This window comes from Triticum aestivum, chromosome 5B (assembly GCF_018294505.1).
Source record: "Triticum aestivum cultivar Chinese Spring chromosome 5B, IWGSC CS RefSeq v2.1, whole genome shotgun sequence".
NCBI lineage: Eukaryota > Viridiplantae > Streptophyta > Magnoliopsida > Poales > Poaceae > Triticum > Triticum aestivum.
In genome coordinates, this window is record NC_057807.1 from 705,678,310 (window position 1) to 705,698,783 (window position 20,474).

General features: G+C 47.1%; 1 protein-coding gene across 1 annotated transcript; it reads left to right on the plus strand.

Annotated features, from left to right (window-relative positions):
• Nucleotides 1–2,928: 2,928 nt before the first annotated feature.
• Nucleotides 2,929–8,192, plus strand: LOC123115353 (disease resistance protein RPM1). Its single transcript, XM_044536523.1, has 3 exons — nt 2,929–3,208; nt 7,767–7,981; nt 8,180–8,192. The coding sequence occupies exons 1-3, from the start codon at nt 2,993–2,995 to the stop codon at nt 8,190–8,192; spliced, it is 444 nt and encodes a 147-aa protein (XP_044392458.1). The 5' UTR covers nt 2,929–2,992.
• The last annotated feature ends 12,282 nt before the right edge of the window (nt 8,193–20,474 follow it).

Genomic DNA, 20,474 nt, shown 5'->3' on the forward strand with positions numbered 1-20,474 from the left:
TAAGGAACTTATCTATAGCGGGGGTATGCAGAATGCGCTACTGCTATATTAGTTATAGCGCTTGTTCTGAACGCACGCTGCTGCTATGTCTTTCTCCTTTATTTTTTTTCTTTTATTTTCCTTTACAAATGCTTTTTTCCTTTTTTTTCTATTTGTTTCATTTTTATTTGATTTTCTATTTGTTTTTCATTTTATTTTTTTATTAGCAGTTGCGCTTTCCATAGAAAACGTGCTACTACAACCAACTTAGCGGGAGCGTGTTTTCCTTAAGATCGCTACTACTATTCCTACCCTGCCGAGAACAGTATGGGAATTATAGTAGTAGCACTTTTTCTTGCAGAGGCGCTACTGCTACCACAATAGCTGTAGCGCGTTTTGTGATCCAGCGCTACGAGTAAATAGTAGTAGTGTCGTCTTATGACCAGCGCTACTACTAAGCTTCTGTGTATAAGATTTTCCCTAGTAGTGCAAGGCCGCCCACCACGTGAAACTTTTTCAGAATTTGGATTTATTTGACGCGGCTTCCCAAAACGTAGTTGTAGCATGTTGGAAATATGAGCAATTTACCGAATGATTTTATTAACATAAATAGTAGATAAAGCATGGCTAGTATAGCAGTGATAAAATAAGCCATTCGATTTGACAAAGAGAAGGTAAACAACATGTTCATATATGAACCGTAACTAAACATATCTAGAGCAAACAGTATAGCAGGTTGCATATATGAAATAGAGTCTAACATATCTAGGGCAAATACTAGAACAAGGAACTGTAGCAGAACCTCTAATAGAAAGGGGAGAAACACGTACGAGACAGCAGCAGGAGCAGAGGCACTGGACTAGGGGTCGGTGTCCTCCATGTCGTCGAGGAGGTTGTCGACGTCGGGGAAGTAGTCGTCGTCGGGGAAGTAGTCGTCGGAGTCCGGGGCGTCCGTGACGAAGAAGTCAGTAGTCACGCAGAGCGCTCCCCAAAAATCTTATCACCCTTCTCTCGTACAGGACTCAAAAGGTGCGGTTTCGGAGGCCTACTGTCCCGACCTGCGGTGCACGCCGCAAGCCGGGATGGGGAAGATCGTAGCAGCAGCGCAGTGCTCAGGAACCGGTGGCGAGAGGAGGAAGTAGTTCTGGTGCGTCTATCTGAGAGGAGCGACCTCCCTTTTATAGGCGCAAGAGAAGGAGGCGAGAGGCTGCGTCGGGAGCTGAAGGGAACGCGGGAGACGAAACGAACAGGCAGCAGCCGAAGAGGCGCACCGTTCGGATTCAGTGTCCACTACAAAAAAATGTTTCAGCTTCTGAGTGACCTTTGTATACCCGTAGTGCGTGGAAAAAATTTAGACATCGACTCAGCTCATTCCCGCAACCCGCGGCGCGTCGTAAGAGGAACGCGTGTGGATCTCTCTCTTGTTCTCATGCTCATACAAGTGGGAAAAGAACCTTCCTTATAAAAAGGTCCAACTCCCTCTAAACTAGCAATGTGGGACTAAACTTTAGTTCCCCTCTTGCCTTGCACAAATGGACTGCTGGGCCTTTAGGATTTAATAGGAATTTGTGAAACTGCTATTGGGCTAGGCCCAAATAGACAAAAATTCCAGCATAGCGGGTGCTCATCTAGTTTTTTTTTTTTTTGAGACAAGCGCAGGCTAATCTAGAAGAGCCTACCTGTGATGAGTATTAGCAAGCGCCCGCCACGGAATTGTCCCTATCTGTGATGGGCACGTCGAGTTACCCGCCACTGTTATTTTGAAAAAGTAGCAGTGACAGGTATCCGGACCTGCCCGCCACTAATTCTAGTCTAATGGTGGGGTTTGACGTGATTAGGGCAGTTGGGGGTGTATATACGCTGTGTATGGAAACCCGGAGCCGGTTTCCTTCCCGAAAATACAAACGACTGAGCTTACAGTCGATTTCCATTAAGAACCAACTCAACACTATTGTTATTGCAGCCGGTTAGTTACTTTGGAGACTGTTCTCCGTTTATAACCGAGGCAGGTAATGATAATTTGTGTTGTTTAAATTTTTTCAAGGAAAACCGACTCAAAAAGTAATACACGTTTTGTTACCAGTGGAAAAATCTTGAATATCTTGGCGTTTTGCTGCCTGAAAATTTCAATGAAATTTGAATTCAATTTTTTTGTAGGCGGAATAAATAAATTTCAACCCTATATAAGAAAGGTAGCACGCAGGTGATGAGTCCACGCAGCCACAGCTCATTTAAAAAAAATCCTTGTGGGGCCCACTTAGTGGTGGGTGTGGTTGGAATCGTTCGTGTTGATAAAGCTGAAAAAAGGAGAGATAAGCTGTGTGGGACCCGCGGAGGCATCGGATCAGGCTGTTGACGCGTGAAACGTTTTCTGTCGGTTGAGGTCAAACATGTGTCCCATTCACAAAGTCTAAAAGACTAAAACTAGAACATAAATTTCTTCAGTCTATTGTAGTGCACACACCACGTGAAAGTAACAAGCCCGCACATGTGTTGGCGGCTATTGGTGCGGGACTACCAGTTGCTGCTTCAAATCATTGGATTTTAAACTATCCTGATGATGTAACTCGTGCTGTAACCTGTGATGTAGCCGTGTCTTAATGAAATAATGTAATACAAGTGGCTCATGTAAAAAAAGAACGAGTAACTGTGTCAATTCATATTACTTATATACTAAACCAGTGACAAGTAATATACTCCCTCCGTTCCTAGATATTTGTCCTTTTTGAGATTTCAAATGACCATCACATACGGATGTATATAGACATATTTTAAAGTGTAGATCCACTCATTTTGCTCGGTATGTAGTCATTTGTTGAAATCTCTAGAAAGACAAATATTTAGAAACGGAGGGAATAGATCGAAGGGAGTACTAAGCTCAGCTAGACATGTATATCTATATATATGTATAGGTTCGAGGATCAAATAGCATACAGCCATACACACAGCGACAGCAGAGGCGAGCCAGCAATTGGTTAGGGTAGAGAGACATACCACGTACGGGACGAGAGAGATGGCGGAGACGGCGATCACGGCGGTGCTCTCCAAGTTCGGGCAGCTGGTGGCGAGCGAGGCCAACATGCTGCTTCAAGTGGGCGATGACATGATGCTCATGCGCGACCGTCTTGAGTGGCTCCAGGCCTTCATCCGCGGCACCGACCCGTTGAGCCAGGTGTGGCTGCGCCAGACGCGCGATATCGCCTTCCAAGCTGAGGATGTACTCGACCAGGTCTGCTTGGGTTGCCTTGCTTATGCGTTAACTGCTTTCTAATGTTCTCAAGAAATCCTTATGCTTTTCTTCTTGTGCGAAAAAATGGTTTGCTATTGTTAGTATCTACCGTGATGGCATCCTTCCTTTCTCTCATATTTGTGTGTGTGTGTGTGTGTGTGTGTGTGTGTGTGTGTGTGTGTGTGTGTGTGTGTGTGTGTGTGTGTGTGTGTGTGAAGCGGTAATTTGTGTTTAATTATTAAGATTTGGTAAACAATATCCCACTAGTTTTCTTCTTCCCAGCCACCAAATTCTCTTTGTAAAATAACTTGTTCCGTTTCTGTTCCAAAAGAATATACTTTTGTTCCAACAATAGTTACGATTTTGTTCCATTTATTTTTACAGTTTTGTTCCTCAAATCTGATTCTTGGAAAAAGAAAAATCACTGGTTGTTGAATAGACACTCCCTAACCGTTTGTTTTGCTTGAGTAGTTTGAAATACAGTTTTGTTTTGATAATATCAGAAATGAGGGTGTAAGTATATACTAGCACGTATGCCCGCGCGTTGCAACGAGAGAGATAATTGACGTGTCCACTAAACTGTTCATCTGCATGACCCAATAACATTTGAATTGTGACCGACAACGGCAGAGAGGCGCACGCTGCAGAAATTCATATCAATAGTACGTTAAAAAGCATGGTACACATACTATACTTTTGGTACGGTTTTTGTACGACGATTCTGATCTCAACAAAACGATTCTATTAAACATGTTTTAGGCCATATTTGCATATGCTTGAAGACTAGTAAAAAATTGTCTACGTCTGACAGAAATGACCCTAATTCGTTGCATACAATTCGATGCTCCTATTACTGTTGCGCATAACGTTCGCACACTGCACAGCAATGCATATATGTGTGCCACTCTCACGTCCCTCGGTATTAATTCTTTTTTATTATTGCATTGCATGCATGCCACGCACTTGGTGTTAACATAAATTCCTTTGTGTTATTCTCTCCATTTTTTTAATCTCTCTTTCTTTTTTTATCCATACTGATCAAACATTTTATTCTCTCCTTTTTTTATTACTCCTATATGCCCATTGAAATCGATCATTCGTACTCCCTTCGATCCATATAGGCCCTCGTAACATATTTCATATATATAAAGATGATATAAAAGATATATTGTGTGTTAGGATTTCCCAAAATACACCATAGAGCAATTAATTAGTTTAATTAAGTTTATTCCCTCAACAGATTTCAAAGTGTTAACAGGAATAAATAATGGAACGCTTGGAAACTACGCATTTTTTAATCAAATTATATATACAAATTATTTTAATCCGAATTACGGTTGCAAAATTATAGCATAATCATGTTTAACCTATTCTGTGTAAATAATACTCCCTCCATTCCAAAATGTAGTGCATACATATTTTTTGGAAAGTCAAACTTTGTAACTTTGATCAAGTTTATAGAGAAAACTATTTATATCTACAATGCCAAATATATAATATATGAAACTACATCTTCTGATGAATCTGATGATATATGTTTTGCATTTTAGATGTAAATATTTTTCTCCACAAACTTAGTCAAAGTTTGTGAGGTTTGACTTTTTTTAAAATTTGTATACATTACATTACGGAATGGAGAGAGTAAAAAAGCCCAAGAGAGAAAGGGCAATTAATGTTGGACCACGGGTTACTTACAGAAAATATAAAGAGCTTTTCAGTAAAACATACGAGGACGGACGAGCAGAAATGCTCCGTACTTTACTAATAGGTATAGATTGACCTTCTTTCTCGCAAAACAAAAATATATATTGACCGTTCAACCACCGTATTAATTTGGGTCAGTAAGATTGGATGCATCTCCAGCTAAGCTTGGAATGCTTCATTTATACCCCTAATCATCGGAGATGCATTCCACCGGCAAGGCTCCTGGGCCCGTTCGGTTCTCTGTTGAATTCCTACGCAGCTGCTGGGACGTGATCAAAGCTGACATTTGTGAGGCCTTTGACAAGCTCTGCGCCCTCAACAGGAGATGCTTTCACAAGCTGAATGAAGCTTTCATCACTCTCCTGCCGAAGAAGCCCGATGTCGAGTCCCCTTCGACTTTAGGTCGATCAGCCTGATTCACCTTGTTGCTAAGTTGTTCGTGAAGGTGCTCTTTATGGGCATCGCTCCTCGCTTGATGGTCTTCCTCAACCAAAGTGCATTCATCTCTGGGAGGAGTATCTATGATAATTTTCTCCTTGTGCAACAAATCGTGCAATTTTTGCACAACCTGAGGCTTCCCAGGGTGCTGGTCAAACACTACATAGCGTGTGCCTTGAACTCATGTGCTCATCAACGGTGTGCCAGGGGCCCCGATTGAGCATGCCCATGGGCTCCAGTAGGGTGACCCTCTTTCGTCGATGTTATTCGTCCTCATCATCGATGTTCTTAACTTCCTGATGATGCACGCTGCCAGCTCCGGCATCCTCCAGAGCCTCACCACGCACCACGTCACGTCTAGACAATGTGGTGATCTTCTGGCATCCCACCAAGACAACTTACAGGCAATCCACGAGCCCTTGCGTGTCTTCGGCGAAGCCTCGGGAATGCGCACCAATTTCTCCAAGTGCTCCACCACCCCAATCCAATCCTCGCCGGAGGTGGCTCAGGCGGCGTCGAACACCTTTGCCTGCCGCATTGCATAGTCCCCATCACCTATCTCGGCCTACCACTCTCGGTTCTAAAGGCCCCCACGTCGGCTCTGCTTCCTCTCGTCGACAAGCTGGCTTGCAAGTTATCCACTTGGCACGGCGCCATGCTCACCCGCGGAGAAAGTTGTCCCTGGTCCGCCAATTCTCAGCGTGATGCCCATCCACATGCTCATGGCGATCATCCTCAACAAAACCCTCCTCTCGCAAATCAATCGCATCATCCATAGATTCCTTTGGATTGGCCGGAAGGATGCTTGCGACAGCCACTATCTAGTCGCCTGGTCCAAGGTGTGTCGGCCGCTCTCCGTGGGTAGCCTGGGCGTTCACGACTTGCACAAAACCAGCATCGCCCTCCGTGTGCGTTGGTTGTGGCTATATCGTACGGACAACTTCCGCCCGTGGCAACACGACTTTCACACCTCCCCTCCAATCCCAAGGTCAATGACATCTTTCATGTTTCCACAATTTGGCATGTTAGCGATGGCCGCTCCTGCCACTTCTGGACCGATCATTGGATCAATCGCAGGTCCGCTTCTGAGATCGCCCCGCTCATCTACGATCTTGGACCGCGCCGCAGACGCAACCTACGTCTTGTCCAGGAGGGTTTGCACTTGCGTTCCTAGGTGCAGGATGTTTGTGGCGTGCTCGGCGCGACTGCCCTCATCTAGTACGTCGACCTTTCGCGCCAGGTCAGACTGATTCACCCGTCCGAGAAGCTTAAATGACGGTGGACAAATTTGGGAGTCTACTCGGCCAAATCCTGCTACGACCAGCTCTTCATCGGCGCTGACCCTCACTGGCACCTGAGATGGAAACCTGGGCTCCGCTCGATCGGGATCAAAGTACATCTTTGGCTGGCACTTTAGGACTGGTGTCGGGCAAATGACCGCCTCGCCCGCCACGGTCTACCACACAACACCACTTGCATCCTGTGTGATTAAGGGCCAGAGTACTTTTTTTTTTTTTAAAGAAGGGCTTTATATTACTTTAAAGATTTAAGCATTACATCCGACATCTGCATAGCTAAGATGCACACAGTCAAACAATATCCTCTCGGTTCAAAAGAAAAATAATAAAAAAGGCGAAATACAAGGAAAACATGTAGTATCCGCATAACGCCTAAAGCGGAGGTGGGCCAGAGTACATGCAACACTTCCGCGGTGATTGCCCCTTCTCCCGCCTAGTGTGGCATGAGATTCTCTCATGGTGTAGACTTCCTACCTCCATCCCCTCCAGAGATGTCCCATTCCTCAACTGGTGGGCGGCCTCCTTCCTCTTGACTCCCATGGCTATGCACAAGGGATTCACCTCCATTGTCTCCCTCACCGCATGGTGGGTGTGGAAGCATAGGAACAGCTGCTCCTTCGATGGCCGGAGCCCCTCCATCAGCATTATGACTGACGCCATCCGTGACGAGGCACGTCTGTGGGCCAGAGTAGGGCCGACCGGCTTGCTAGGCATCCTGCCCTGAACTAGCTTCTTGTGCTTTCAACTTTGGAGCTAAGCATCCCCTCCTATTCTGCTTAGGTTGTTGCACTCCTAGGCCAACCTTACCAGTAAAAGCTCTTTCTACCTACCAATGAAAAATATGCAAGCTTTGCGTATTCGTGAAAAAATATACCCCTAATCATATTAATCAAAGTAAACATAAAATCTTTAAAGCCACAAATACAATTTCGGCTAATGGATATTACATATCAGAAATGAGAACAAATGTTTAGCAGTCATTCACATGCAGACAATTTTTTTTTTCTTGTTGAGGATATGTGGAAGATTTAATTAATGCAGATAAATTTGATTATTGATAACTTGTTAGATGATGGACTGCTTGTAACTCCTAAATGGTTTTTTTCGTTGAGTAACAGGTTGACCTTAAAAGCAAGGGTTATCGAGGTTGGAAAGTATGGCAAAAATATTTGACTGGTTTGTGCACCCAAATCGCCATTCGACACAGGTTGTCTGTCCGAATCAAAATAATCAATAGAAGACTACAAAAAATGTTGGAGAACCAAAAGGAATACAAGATTGAGCATAGACCATTAGCGACATTGGCATCATCCACTACGGCCACATCAGCATGGTATGCGACCTGTTTCAACCTTATAATTTACAAGTGTAATTGTCGTTTTTTTCTTAGAACAAACGAGGAACCACTTTCTTTTTATTTATGTAGCATATAAATGTACAAGGGGTTTCGAAGAGACTTTTTTCTTTTGGAAAAGAGAGTTAGAACCCACGTTCTCTGCATTGATGAGGTCAGACTTCTGTTATTGCATAGTTTAAGAATCTAACATCACAAAAGGGAGGACAGTGTTAGAAGGGATAGAGAGGGATGATTGGCGTAATGCGTTGTGATGTTGTAATGAGCCTCGAGGGCGAGTATATATTGAGTACAAGACTTGAAGAACAAGATGCCTCATAGAGATAAGATGGAAACAATTCCTATCTAATCCTACAAAATCTCTAATACAAAATATATCTCTAACATCCCCCCGCAGTTGTAGCGGTAGCGTTGCAAACAACAGGAGCGTCGCGAATGGTCAGACTAGAGAGAATAGCAGCCGACGGGCTGACATCCCCCCGCAGTCACAGCGGGAGCGTCGTGGACAGCGTCGCATCGTCGAATGTAGAGGAAGGCGACAAGTTGTTCAAGCGAGCTGATAGCCCTTTGTGCCGATGTCGATGTAGCCGAGAGCGTAGAGTGGTGTAGTCGTGGTCCAGGTAACCGTGCGAGGGACGTCATGGTCGATGTCGAGTCGGGGTGGCCAGTGTCGAGGTTGTCGCAGTGGACCGGGAAGAAGAGCGGCGGTGGTAGTCTGAGTAGGCAGCAGCGGTGGCTAGGTTAGGAGAGCGTTGGCAGTGCTCGAAGTAGGCAAGGAAGAACCAAACAACGTGACAAAGACTAGTGTGGGCGGTGCTATTCCCATGCCTAGCAAGGCGGCGCGACGCATACCACACATAAGGCGACATGCCTAAACGGTGAAGTGGACCGCCTACCGTGGCGTGACGGCCCGAAGAGCGATGCAGCAGCAGCAATCGGGTCGGGGCGACGCCGGGGAAGACCTTAGGATGGCGGCAGGGACCGCGTGCCACACTCGCTATGGTCAGATGGGGCGACGCAGTGGCAGTGCGAGGGTCGTGCAGCCACGAGCATGGCCTGGAGCGGACGGCCTTGGGGCGGCGGTAGACCACGACTGTAGCACTACGGCCCGAAGAGGCGATATAGCAGCAGCACGTGGGTCGGTGCAGCTATGGGAACGACATTGGGGCTGGTGGGGACCATGTGCCATGGTGCTACAGCCTGAAGGGGCGACGCAGCGGCGGCGTGCAAGCCAATGCAGCTGTCGGGAGAACCACAGGGCAACGCAGTTGTAGACCGATGCTTGATCGGAGGAGGAGCATGTTACTTGGGACAGTCTTTTTGGGACCTGCGAAGGCGCGCAAAACCGATGGGCCAAATCGGTCACATGGTGTAGATGAGGCAGATCGCGGGTGGGTGGGTGATCAATCGGATCGCGCGCGAGGTCGGGGACGCCGCTCGGTGGAGGCTGGGTGATGGTAGAGTCCGGGAATAAGCCGACAACGACGGTTGGCGTGGGACGACGTGCCGCGAGCATGTCAACACCAGCACCCGGGCTGCCAATGCAACGCGGGCGCCCGAGCAGGGAAGCCCGAGCGACCAACACAGCTACAACGCCCGAGCGACCAACGCAGCAACGACGCTCGAGCTCGAGGCGACCAACGAGCCTGACGCAGCTAGCGACGGGGCCGGCAAGGCAAATGGTCGGGCAACCGTACAAAGGTGGTGGAGGCGGGTGGTGACGTGGAAGTCCCGGTCGGAGCTAGGCGGCGATAGCTGGTGCAGGGCGACGGGCAGGCAGACGTGCAAACAATGGTCAAGACAAGTTGCCTCATCGCGCGTGCTCACCGGGTCGGAGAAGAGGCCGGCCGGTCGCGCCGGTGTCAGAGTGAAGGCACGCGCAGGTCGACGGCGGCGGTGGGCAACGCAAACCGATCTTAGATCGGAAAACCAAAAAGAAAAACATCAATCGAAGCGACGGGCGCGCGAGAGAGAAAAACCCGGATCGATCGATAGCAAAAAAGACTCTCTAGGGCAGCCGGTCCACACGACCGGTGAACAAACCCTAGGTACGGGCGCTGCCGGCCCCGGCAGCGATCATGGAGACCGACAGCCCCGCGGGCGGCGTTTAGTGGAAGCGGCTACAACGACAACTAGGGTTGGGATCGGTTAGGTTGATACCATGTTAGAAAAAATAGAGAAGGATGATCAACATAATGTGTTGGATGTTTTATTGGTCCTTGAGGGCGAGTATATATTGATTACAAGACTTGAAGGCAAGACGCCTCCTAGAGATACAGCAAGGAAACAATTCCTATCTAATTTTGGACAATCTCTAAATACCAAATATAATGCAACTAAGTCCATAACCAGGATGAAACTGCCAAAAATAAAATAAGATTACAGCATCTATAGCCGAACTTGGCAAATCCGACCCCTCAAGCACCCGCGGAAGCGCCCGGGCGCGCCCGCGGGCACTGACCGGGCAGCCCTCATATTTGTCATTCTGCATCCGGGTATCTCATATCCGGCACCTTATATCCATACTAACCATGCACACGTTGATCTATCCTACGTGATCAAATGACGGACAACAAAATTGAGCTACAAAGGAACACAAGATCGACTACAAACGGACATAGCATACTTCACCACATCCAAAAGATTATAGTTCGTCCACAAAGAAGTTCATAAACTTCTACTACTATAAACGATATAAACACTGAGGAGGAGGGGGGCGGAATAACCACTTCCTCACCGGGCCTTTGCCCTTCCGGTCGCAGGCACAGCTATAGGCGTCCACGGCTAGTGGAGGTTCTTGGCCGTCGGACGATGAGGTGTAGCTGTCACCGACGTCGGAGTCAGAGTTGGAGAGGACGGTGAGCCCCTTCATCCGACGGACCGACCTATCCTGCTCCCGCTTTAGCCTTGCCACCCCGAGCCTTCTCTGTCGCTGCCTCCTTGCCTCGCACTTTGATTGCTCAATAGCTAGCCAGAGCGCCTTGGCGTTCTTCCGTCGGAGGAGGCAAGCGTCCGTCGGAGGCGGCAAGCGTCCGTCTCCGCCATCGTGAGGGAGCGTCAGTACACCCAGGCGAAGAAACGCGCATCCTCTGTTGGGGAACGTAGCAGAAATTCAAAAAATTTCCTACGAATCACCAAGATCTATCTATGGAGAGACCAGCAACGAGTAGAAAGGAGGAGAGTTTCTACATACCCTTGTAGATCGCTAAGCGGAAGCGTTCAAGTGAACGGGGTTGATGGAGTCGTACTCGTCGTGATTCAAATCACCGATGATCAAGTGCCGAACGCACGGCACCTCCGCGTTCAACACACGTACAGCCCGGTGACGTCTCCCACGCCTTGATCCAGCAAGGAGAGAGGGAGAGGTTGAGGAAGACTCCATCCAGCAGCAGCACAACGGCGTGGTGGTGGTGGAGGAGCGTGGCAATCCCGCAGGGCTTCGCCAAGCACCTACGGGAGAGGAGGAGGTGTCACGGGAGGGAGGGAGGCGCCAAGGGCTCAGGTGTGGATGCCCTCCCTCCCCTCCACTATATATAGGGGCAGGGGAGAAGGGGGAGGCGCAGCCTTGCCCCCTACTCCAAGAAAGGGGTGCGGCTAAGGAGGGGGGGAGGAGTCCATCCTCCCCAAGGCACCTCGGAGGTGCCTTCCCCCTTTAGGACTCTCCCCTTTTTCCTTTATCTTGGCGCATGGGCCTCTAGGGGCTGGTGCCCTTGGCCCATGTAGGCCAAGGCGCACCCCCTACAGCCCATGTGCCCCCCCGGGGCAGGTGGCCCCACCCGGTGGGCCCCCGGGACCCTTCCGGTGGTCCCGGTACAATACCGATGACCCCGAAACTTGTCCCGATGGCCGAAACAGGACTTCCTATATATAAATCTTTACCTCCGGACCATTCCGGAACTCCTCATGACGTCCAGGATCTCATCCGGGACTCCGAACAACATTCGGTAACCACATACAAGCTTCCTTTATAACCCTAGCGTCATCGAACCTTAAGTGTGTAGACCCTACGGGTTCGGGAGACATGTAGACATGACCGAGACGTTCTCCGGTCAATAACCAACAGCAGGATCTGGATACCCATGATGGCTCCCACATGTTCCACGATGATCTCATCGGATGAACCACGATGTCAAGGACTCAATCGATCCCGTATTCAATTCCCTTTGTCAGGCGGTATTTTACTTGCCCGAGATTCGATCGTTGGTATACCGATACCTTGTTCAATCTCGTTACCGGCAAGTCACTTTACTCGTTCCGTAACACATCATCCCGTGATCAACTCCTTGGTCACATTGCGCATATGATGATGTCCTACCGAGTGGGCCCAGAGATACCTCTCCGTTTACACGGAGTGACAAATCCCAGTCTCAATTCGTGCCAACCCAACAGACACTTTCGGAGATACCTGTAATGCACCTTTATAGCCACCCAGTTACGTTGTGACGTTTGGTACACCCAAAGCATTCCTACGGTATCCGGGAGTTGCACAATCTCATGGTCTAAGGAAAAGATACTTGACATTGGCAAAGCTCTAGCAAATGAACTACACGATCTTTTGTGCTAGTCTTAGGATTGGGTCTTGTCCATCACACCATTCTCCTAATGATGTGATCCCGTTATCAACGACATCCAATGTCCATAGCCAGGAAACCATGACTATCTGTTGATCACAACGAGCTAGTCAACTAGAGGCTCACTAGGGACATATTGTGGTCTATGTATTCACACGTGTATTACGATTTCCGGATAATACAGTTATAGCATGAATAAAAGACAATTATCATGAACAAGGAAATATAATAATAATACTTTTATTATTGCCTCTAGGGCATATTTCCAACAGTCTCCCACTTGCACTAGAGTCAATAATCTAGTTCACATTGCCATGTGATTAACACTCACAGGTCACATCGTCATGTGACTAATACCCAAGAGTTTACTAGAGTCAGTAGTCTAGTTCACATCACTATGTGATTAACACTCAATGAGTTTTATGTTTGATCATGTTGCTTGTGAGAGAGGTTTTAGTCAACGGGTCTGAACCTTTCAGATCCGTGTGTGCTTTACAAATCTCTATGTCATCTCCTAGATGCAGCTACCACGCTCTATTTGGAGCTATTCCAAACAACTGTTCTACTTGGAGCTATTCTAAATTATTGCTCCATTATATGTATCCGGTCTCTCTACTCAGAGCTATCCGGATAGGTGTCAAGCTTGCATCGTCGTAACCTTTACGACGAACTCTTTTACCACCTCCATAATCGAGAAAATTCCTTAGTCCACTAGTTACTAAGGATAACTTTGACCGCTGTACTGTGAGCCATTCTTGGATCACTCTTGTACCCCTTGACTGTCTCATGGCAAGGCACACTTCAGGTGCGGTACACAGCATAGCATACTGAAGATCCTACGTCTTAAGCATAGGGGACGACCTTCGTCCATTCTCTCTATTCTGCCGTGGTCGAGCTTTAAGTCTTAACTTCGTACCTTACAACTCAGGCAAGAACTTCTTCTTTGACTGGTCCATCTTGAACACCTTCAAGATCATGTCAAGGTATGTGCTCATTTGAAAGTATTATTAAGTATTTTGATCTATCCTTATAGATCTCGATGCTCAATGTTCAAGTAGCTTAATCCAGGTTTTTTATTGAAAAACACCTTTCAAATAACCCTATATGCTTTCTAGAAATTCTACATCATTTCTGATCAACATATACTCATCAGAAATTCTATAGTGCTCCCACTCACTTCTTTGGAAATACAAGTTTCTCATAAACTTTGTACAAACCCAAAATCTTTGATCATCATCAAAGCATACATTCCAACTCCGAGATGCTCACTCCAGTCCTTAGAAGGATTGCTGGAGCTTTGCATACTTATTAGCATCTTTCTGGATTGACAAAACCTTCCGGTTGTATCACATACAACCTTTCCTCATTAAAATCGTCGAGGAAACAATGTTTTGACATCCTATCTGCAAGATTTCATAAATAATGCAGTAATCGCTAATATAATTCCAACAGACTCTTAGCATCGCTACGAGTGAGAAAATATCATCGTAGTCAACTCCTTGAACTTGTCGGAAAACATCTTAACGACAAGTCGAGCTTTCTTAATGGTGACATTTACCATCATTGTCCGTCTTCCTTTTGAAATCCATCTGTACTCATTAGCCTTACAACCATCGAGCCGTTCTGCCAAAGTCTACACTTTGTTTTCATACATGGATCCTCTCTCGGATTTTATGGCCTCAAGCCATTTATCGGAATCCGGGCCCACCATCGCTTCTCCATAGCTCGTAGGTTCATTGTTGTCTAGCAACATGACCTTCAAGACAGGATTACGTACCACTCTGAAGTAGTACGCATCCTTGTCATCCTACGAGGTTTGGGAGTGACTTGATCCGAAGTTTCATGATCAATATCATAAGCTTCCACTTCAATTGGTGTAGGTGCCACAGGAACAACTCCCTGTGCCCTGTCACACACTAGTTGAAGAGACGGTTCAATAACCTCATCAAGTCTCCACCATCCTCCCACTCAATTCTTTCGAGAGAAACTTTTCCTCGAGAAAGGACCCGATTCTAGAAACAATCCATATTGCTTTCGGATCTGAATTAGGAGGTATACCCAACTGTTTTGGGTTTCCTATGAAGATGCATTTTATCCGCTTTGGGTTCGAGCTAATCAACCTGAAACTTTTTCATATAAGCGTCGCAGCCCCAAACTTTTAAGAAACGACAACTTAGGTTTCTCTAAACCATAATTCATACGGTGTCATCTCATCGGAATTACATGGTGCCCTATTTAAAGTGAATGTGGTTGTCTCTAATGCCTAACCCATGAACGATAGTGGTAATTCGATAAGAGACATCATGGTACGCACCATATCCAATAGGGTGCAACTATGATGTTCGGACACACCATCACATTATGGTGTTCCAGGCGGTATTAATTGCGAAACAATTTCCACAATGTCTTAATTGTGTGCCAAAACTCGTAACTCAGATATTCATCTCTATGATCATATCATAGACATTTTATCCTCTTGTCACAATGATCTGCTACTTCACTCTGAAATTACTTGAACCATTCAATAATTCAGACTTGTGTTTCATCAAGTAAATATACTCAACATTTACTCGAATCATCTGTGAAGTAAGAACATAATGATATTCACTGCATGCCTCAGCACTCATTCGACTACACACATCAAAATGTGTTACTTCCAACAAGTTGCTATCTTGTTCCATCTTACTGAAAATGAGGCTTTTCAGTCATCTTGCCCATGTGGTATGATTTGCATATCTCAAGTGATTCAAAATCAAGTGAGTCCGAACGATCCATTTGCATGGAGTTTCTTCATGCATATACACCAATAGACATGGTTCGCATGTCTCAAACTTTTCAAAAACGAGTGAGTCCAAAGATCCATCAACATGGAGCTTCTTCATGCGTTTTATACCATTATGACTTACATGGCAGTGCCACAAGTAAGTGGTACTATCAGTACTATCTTATATCTTTTGGCATGAAAATGTGTATCACTACGATCGAGATTCAATAAACCATTCCTTTAGGTGCAAGACCATTGAAGGTATTATTCAAAAATAGAGTAACCATTATTCTCCTTAAATGAATAACCGTATTGCGATAGACATAATCCAATCATGTCTATGCTCAACGCAAACACCAATCTCGGTGGTAGAGGGAGCGTGCGATGCTTGATCATATCAACCTTGGAAACACTTCCAACATATATCGTCAGCTCACCTTTAGCTAGTCTCCATTTATTCCGTAGCTTTTATTTCGAGTTACTAACACTTAGCAACCCAACCGGTATCTAATACCCTGGTGCTACTAGGAGTACTAGTAAAGTACACATTAACATAATGTATATCCAATATACTTCTATCGACCTTGCCAGCCTTCTCATCTACCAAGTATCTAGGGTAATCTTGCTCCAGTGGTTGTTCCCCTTATTATAGAAGCACTTAGTCTCGGGTTTGGGTTCAACCTCGGGTTTCTTCATTGGTGCAGCAGCTGATTTGCCGTTTCATGAAGTATCCCTTCTTTCCCTTGCCCTTCTTGAAACTAGTGGTTTCATCAACCATCAACAATTGATGCTCCTTCTTGATTTCTACTTTCGCGATGTCAAACAACGTGAATACCTCAAGGATCATTATCTCTATCCTTGATATGTTATAGTTCATCACGAAGCTCTAGCAGCTTGGTGGCAATGACTTTGGGGAAACATCACTATCTCATCTGGAAGATCAACTCCCACTCGATTCAAGTGATTGATGCACTCAGACAATCTGAGCACAAACTCAACGATTGAGCTTTTCTCCCTTAGTTTGCAGGCTAAGAAAATCGTCGGAGGTCTCATACCTCTTGACGTGGGCACGAGCCTGAAATCCCAATTTCAGCCCTCGAAACATCTCATATGTTCCGCGACGTTTCGAAAACGTCTTTGGTGCCTCTACTTAAACCATTTAACTGAACTATCATGTAGTTATCAAAACGTGTATGTCCGATGTTCGCAACATCGACAAACAACGTTGGGGTTCAGCACACTGAGCGGTGCATTAAGGACATAAGCTTTCTACTGTCCGCATAATTGCTACTTTCAACTTTCAACTATATTTTCTCTAGGAACATATCTAAACAGTAGAACTACAGCGTGAGCTACGACATAATTTGCAAAAGGTCTTTTGACTATGTTCAGGATAATTAAGTTCATCTTATAAACTCCCACTCAGATAGACATCCCTCTAGTCATCTAAGTGATTACATGATCCGAGTCAACTAGCCCGTGTCTGATCATCACGTGAGACGGACTAGTCATCATCGGTGAACATCTTCATGTTGATCGTATCTACCATACGACTCATGCTCGACCTTTCGGTCTCCGTGTTCCGAGGCCATGTCTGCACATGCTAGGCTCGTCAAGTTAACCCTAAGTGTTTTCGCTGTGTAAAACTGTCTTACACCCGTTGTATGTGAACGTAAGAATCCATCACACCCGATCATCACGTGGTGCTTAGAAGCGACGAACTGTAGCAACGGTGCACAGTTAGGGGAGAACACTTCTTGAAATTTTGTAAGGGATCATCTTATTTACTACCGTCGTCCTAAGTAAACAAGATGCATAAACATGATAAACATCACATGCAATCAAATAGTGACATGATATGGCCAATATCATTTTGCTCCTTTTGATCTTCATCTTCGGGGCTCCATGATCATCATCGTCACCGGCATGACACCATGATCTCCATCATCATGATCTCCATCATCGTGTCTTCATGAAGTTGTCACGCCAACGACTACTTCTACTTCTATGGCTAACGCGTTTAGCAATAAAGTAAAGTAAGTTACATGGCGTTCTTCAATGACACGCAGGTCATACAAAAAATAAAGACAACTCCTATGGCTCCTGCCGGTTGTCATACTCATCGACATGCAAGTCGTGAATCCTATTACAAGAACATGATCAATCTCATACATCACATATCATTCATCACATTCTTCTTGGCCATATCACATCACATAGCATACCCTGCAAAAACAAGTTAGACGTCCTCTAATTGTTGTTTGCATGTTTTACGTGGCTGCTATGGGTTTCTAGCAAGAACGTTTCTTACCTACGCAAAACCACAACGTGATATGCCAATTTCTATTTACCCTTCATAAGGACCCTTTTCATCGAATCCGTTCCGACTAAAGTGGGAGAGACTGGCACCCGCTAGCCACCTTATGCACCAAGTGCATGTCAATCGGTGGAACCTGTCTCACGTAAGAGTACGTGTAAGGTCGGTCCGGGCCGCTTCATCCCACAATACCGTCGAAATAAGATTGGACTAGTAACGGTAAGCATATTGAACAACATCAACGCCCACAACTACTTTGTGTTCTACTCGTGCAAAGAATCTACGCAATAGACCTAGCTCATGATGCCACTGTTGGGGAACGTAGCAGAAATTCAAAAATTTTCCTACGAATCACCAAGATCTATCTATGGAGAGACCAGCAACGAGTAGAAAGGAGGAGAGTTTCTACATACCCTTGTAGATCGCTAAGCGGAAGCGTTCAAGTGAACGGGGTTGATGGAGTCGTACTCGTCGTGATTCAAATCACCGATGATCAAGTGCCGAACGCACGGCACCTCCGCGTTCAACACACGTACAGCCCGGTGACGTCTCCCACGCCTTGATCCAGCAAGGAGAGAGGGAGAGGTTGAGGAAGACTCCATCCAGCAGCAGCACAATGGCGTGGTGGTGGTGGAGGAGCGTGGCAATCCCGCAGGGCTTCGCCAAGCACCTACGGGAGAGGAGGAGGTGTCACGGGAGGGAGGGAGGCGCCAAGGGCTCAGGTGTGGATGCCCTCCCTCCCCTCCACTATATATAGGGGCAGGGGAGAAGGGGGAGGCGCAGCCTTTCCCCCTACTCCAAGAAAGGGGTGCGGCTAAGGAGGGGGGGAGGAGTCCATCCTCCCCAAGGCACCTCGGAGGTGCCTTCCCCCTTTAGGACTCTCCCCTTTTTCCTTTATCTTGGCGCATGGGCCTCTAGGGGCTGGTGCCCTTGGCCCATGTAGGCCAAGGCGCACCCCCTACAGCCCATGTGGCCCCCCGGGGCAGGTGGCCCCACCCGGTGGGCCCCCGGGACCCTTCCGGTGGTCCCGGTACAATACCGATGACCCCGAAACTTGTCCCGATGGCCGAAACAGGACTTCCTATATATAAATCTTTACCTCCGGACCATTCAGGAACTCCTCGTGACGTCCGGGATCTCATCTGGGACTCCGAACAACATTCGGTAACCACATACAAGCTTCCTTTATAACCCTAGCGTCATCGAACCTTAAGTGTGTAGACCCTACGGGTTCGGGAGACATGTAGACATGACCGAGACGTTCTCCGGTCAATAACCAACAGCGGGATCTGGATACCCATGATGGCTCCCACATGTTCCACGATGATCTCATCGGATGAACCACGATGTCAAGGACTCAATCGATCCCGTATTCAATTCCCTTTGTCAGGCGGTATTTTACTTGCCCGAGATTCGATCGTTGGTATACCGATACCTTGTTCAATCTCGTTACCGGCAAGTCACTTTACTCGTTCCGTAACACATCATCCCGTGATCAACTCCTTGGTCACATTGCGCATATGATGATGTCCTACCGAGTGGGCCCAGAGATACCTCTCCGTTTACACGGAGTGACAAATCCCAGTCTCGATTCGTGCCAACCCAACAGACACTTTCGGAGATACCTGTAATGCACCTTTATAGCCACCCAGTTACGTTGTGACGTTTGGTACACCCAAAGCATTCCTACGGTATCCGGGAGTTGCACAATCTCATGGTCTAAGGAAAAGATACTTGACATTGGCAAAGCTCTAGCAAATGAACTACACGATCTTTTGTGCTAGTCTTAGGATTGGGTCTTGTCCATCACACCATTCTCCTAATGATGTGATCCCGTTATCAACGACATCCAATGTCCATAGCCAGGAAACCATGACTATCTGTTGATCACAACGAGCTAGTCAACTAGAGGCTCACTAGGGACATAATGTGGTCTATGTATTCACACGTGTATTACGATTTCCGGATAATACAGTTATAGCATGAATAAAAGACAATTATCATGAACAAGGAAATATAATAATAATACTTTTATTATTGCCTCTAGGGCATATTTCCAACATCCTCGTCGGCGTCCGGCTCCATCCCGCAGCAATGATTCGCAGACTGCTCCGCCGCGTTCCTCTCCCATGCACGCCGCCTCTCGCGGCGCGCGCCTCTGACTCCGGAGTACGCGGGCCGGCCAGTGGCGCGGGCACAAGCACCCAGCCCTGGTCGCGTGGAGGAGCGGCCGGTGGGAGGAAGAGATGTCGCGGGGCTGGCGCGGACTGTGCTGACAGGGCGCCGCTGCGCGCGGACTGGGAGGGTCCAGCTCCGGCGTCAGCGCGCACCAGCGTGGGAGGTGCGGCTCCGGATTCGGAGCTGCCTCCGGTCTCCACCTTGGACCGCTCCAGTGCAATGCAGATGACAATCTCCTCCTCGTAGTCGAGCTCCGCGCCGGAGTCACTGCCAGAGTTGCTCATCGTGGTGGATGGGATTGGAAACGGAGAGGGAGAGGAGTGGACAGAGCGACAGAGGGAGAGAGTGGGCTAGGGTTTGAGCTCGCCGCCCGGATTGGGGTTTCTTGTGGGGTCCGTGGTGGGTTGGTCCTGTCAGGCGGACGCGCCCGAGCGTGCCGAGGCCGCCCCATATCCACTCTATATTTGGGCTGGATATGAGGGGTGCCGGTAGCACGGGCGTTTATCCGCGGTTTAAGAGGTCTGGTTGGGTCAATTTTTTGCGACCGGTCACTAACCGAACGGCCTCCCAGGCGTTTGAGACGGGTATGAGAGGCCCGGTTGTAAATGCTCTTACATGATGTATCTTGTGTCACTAACCCTG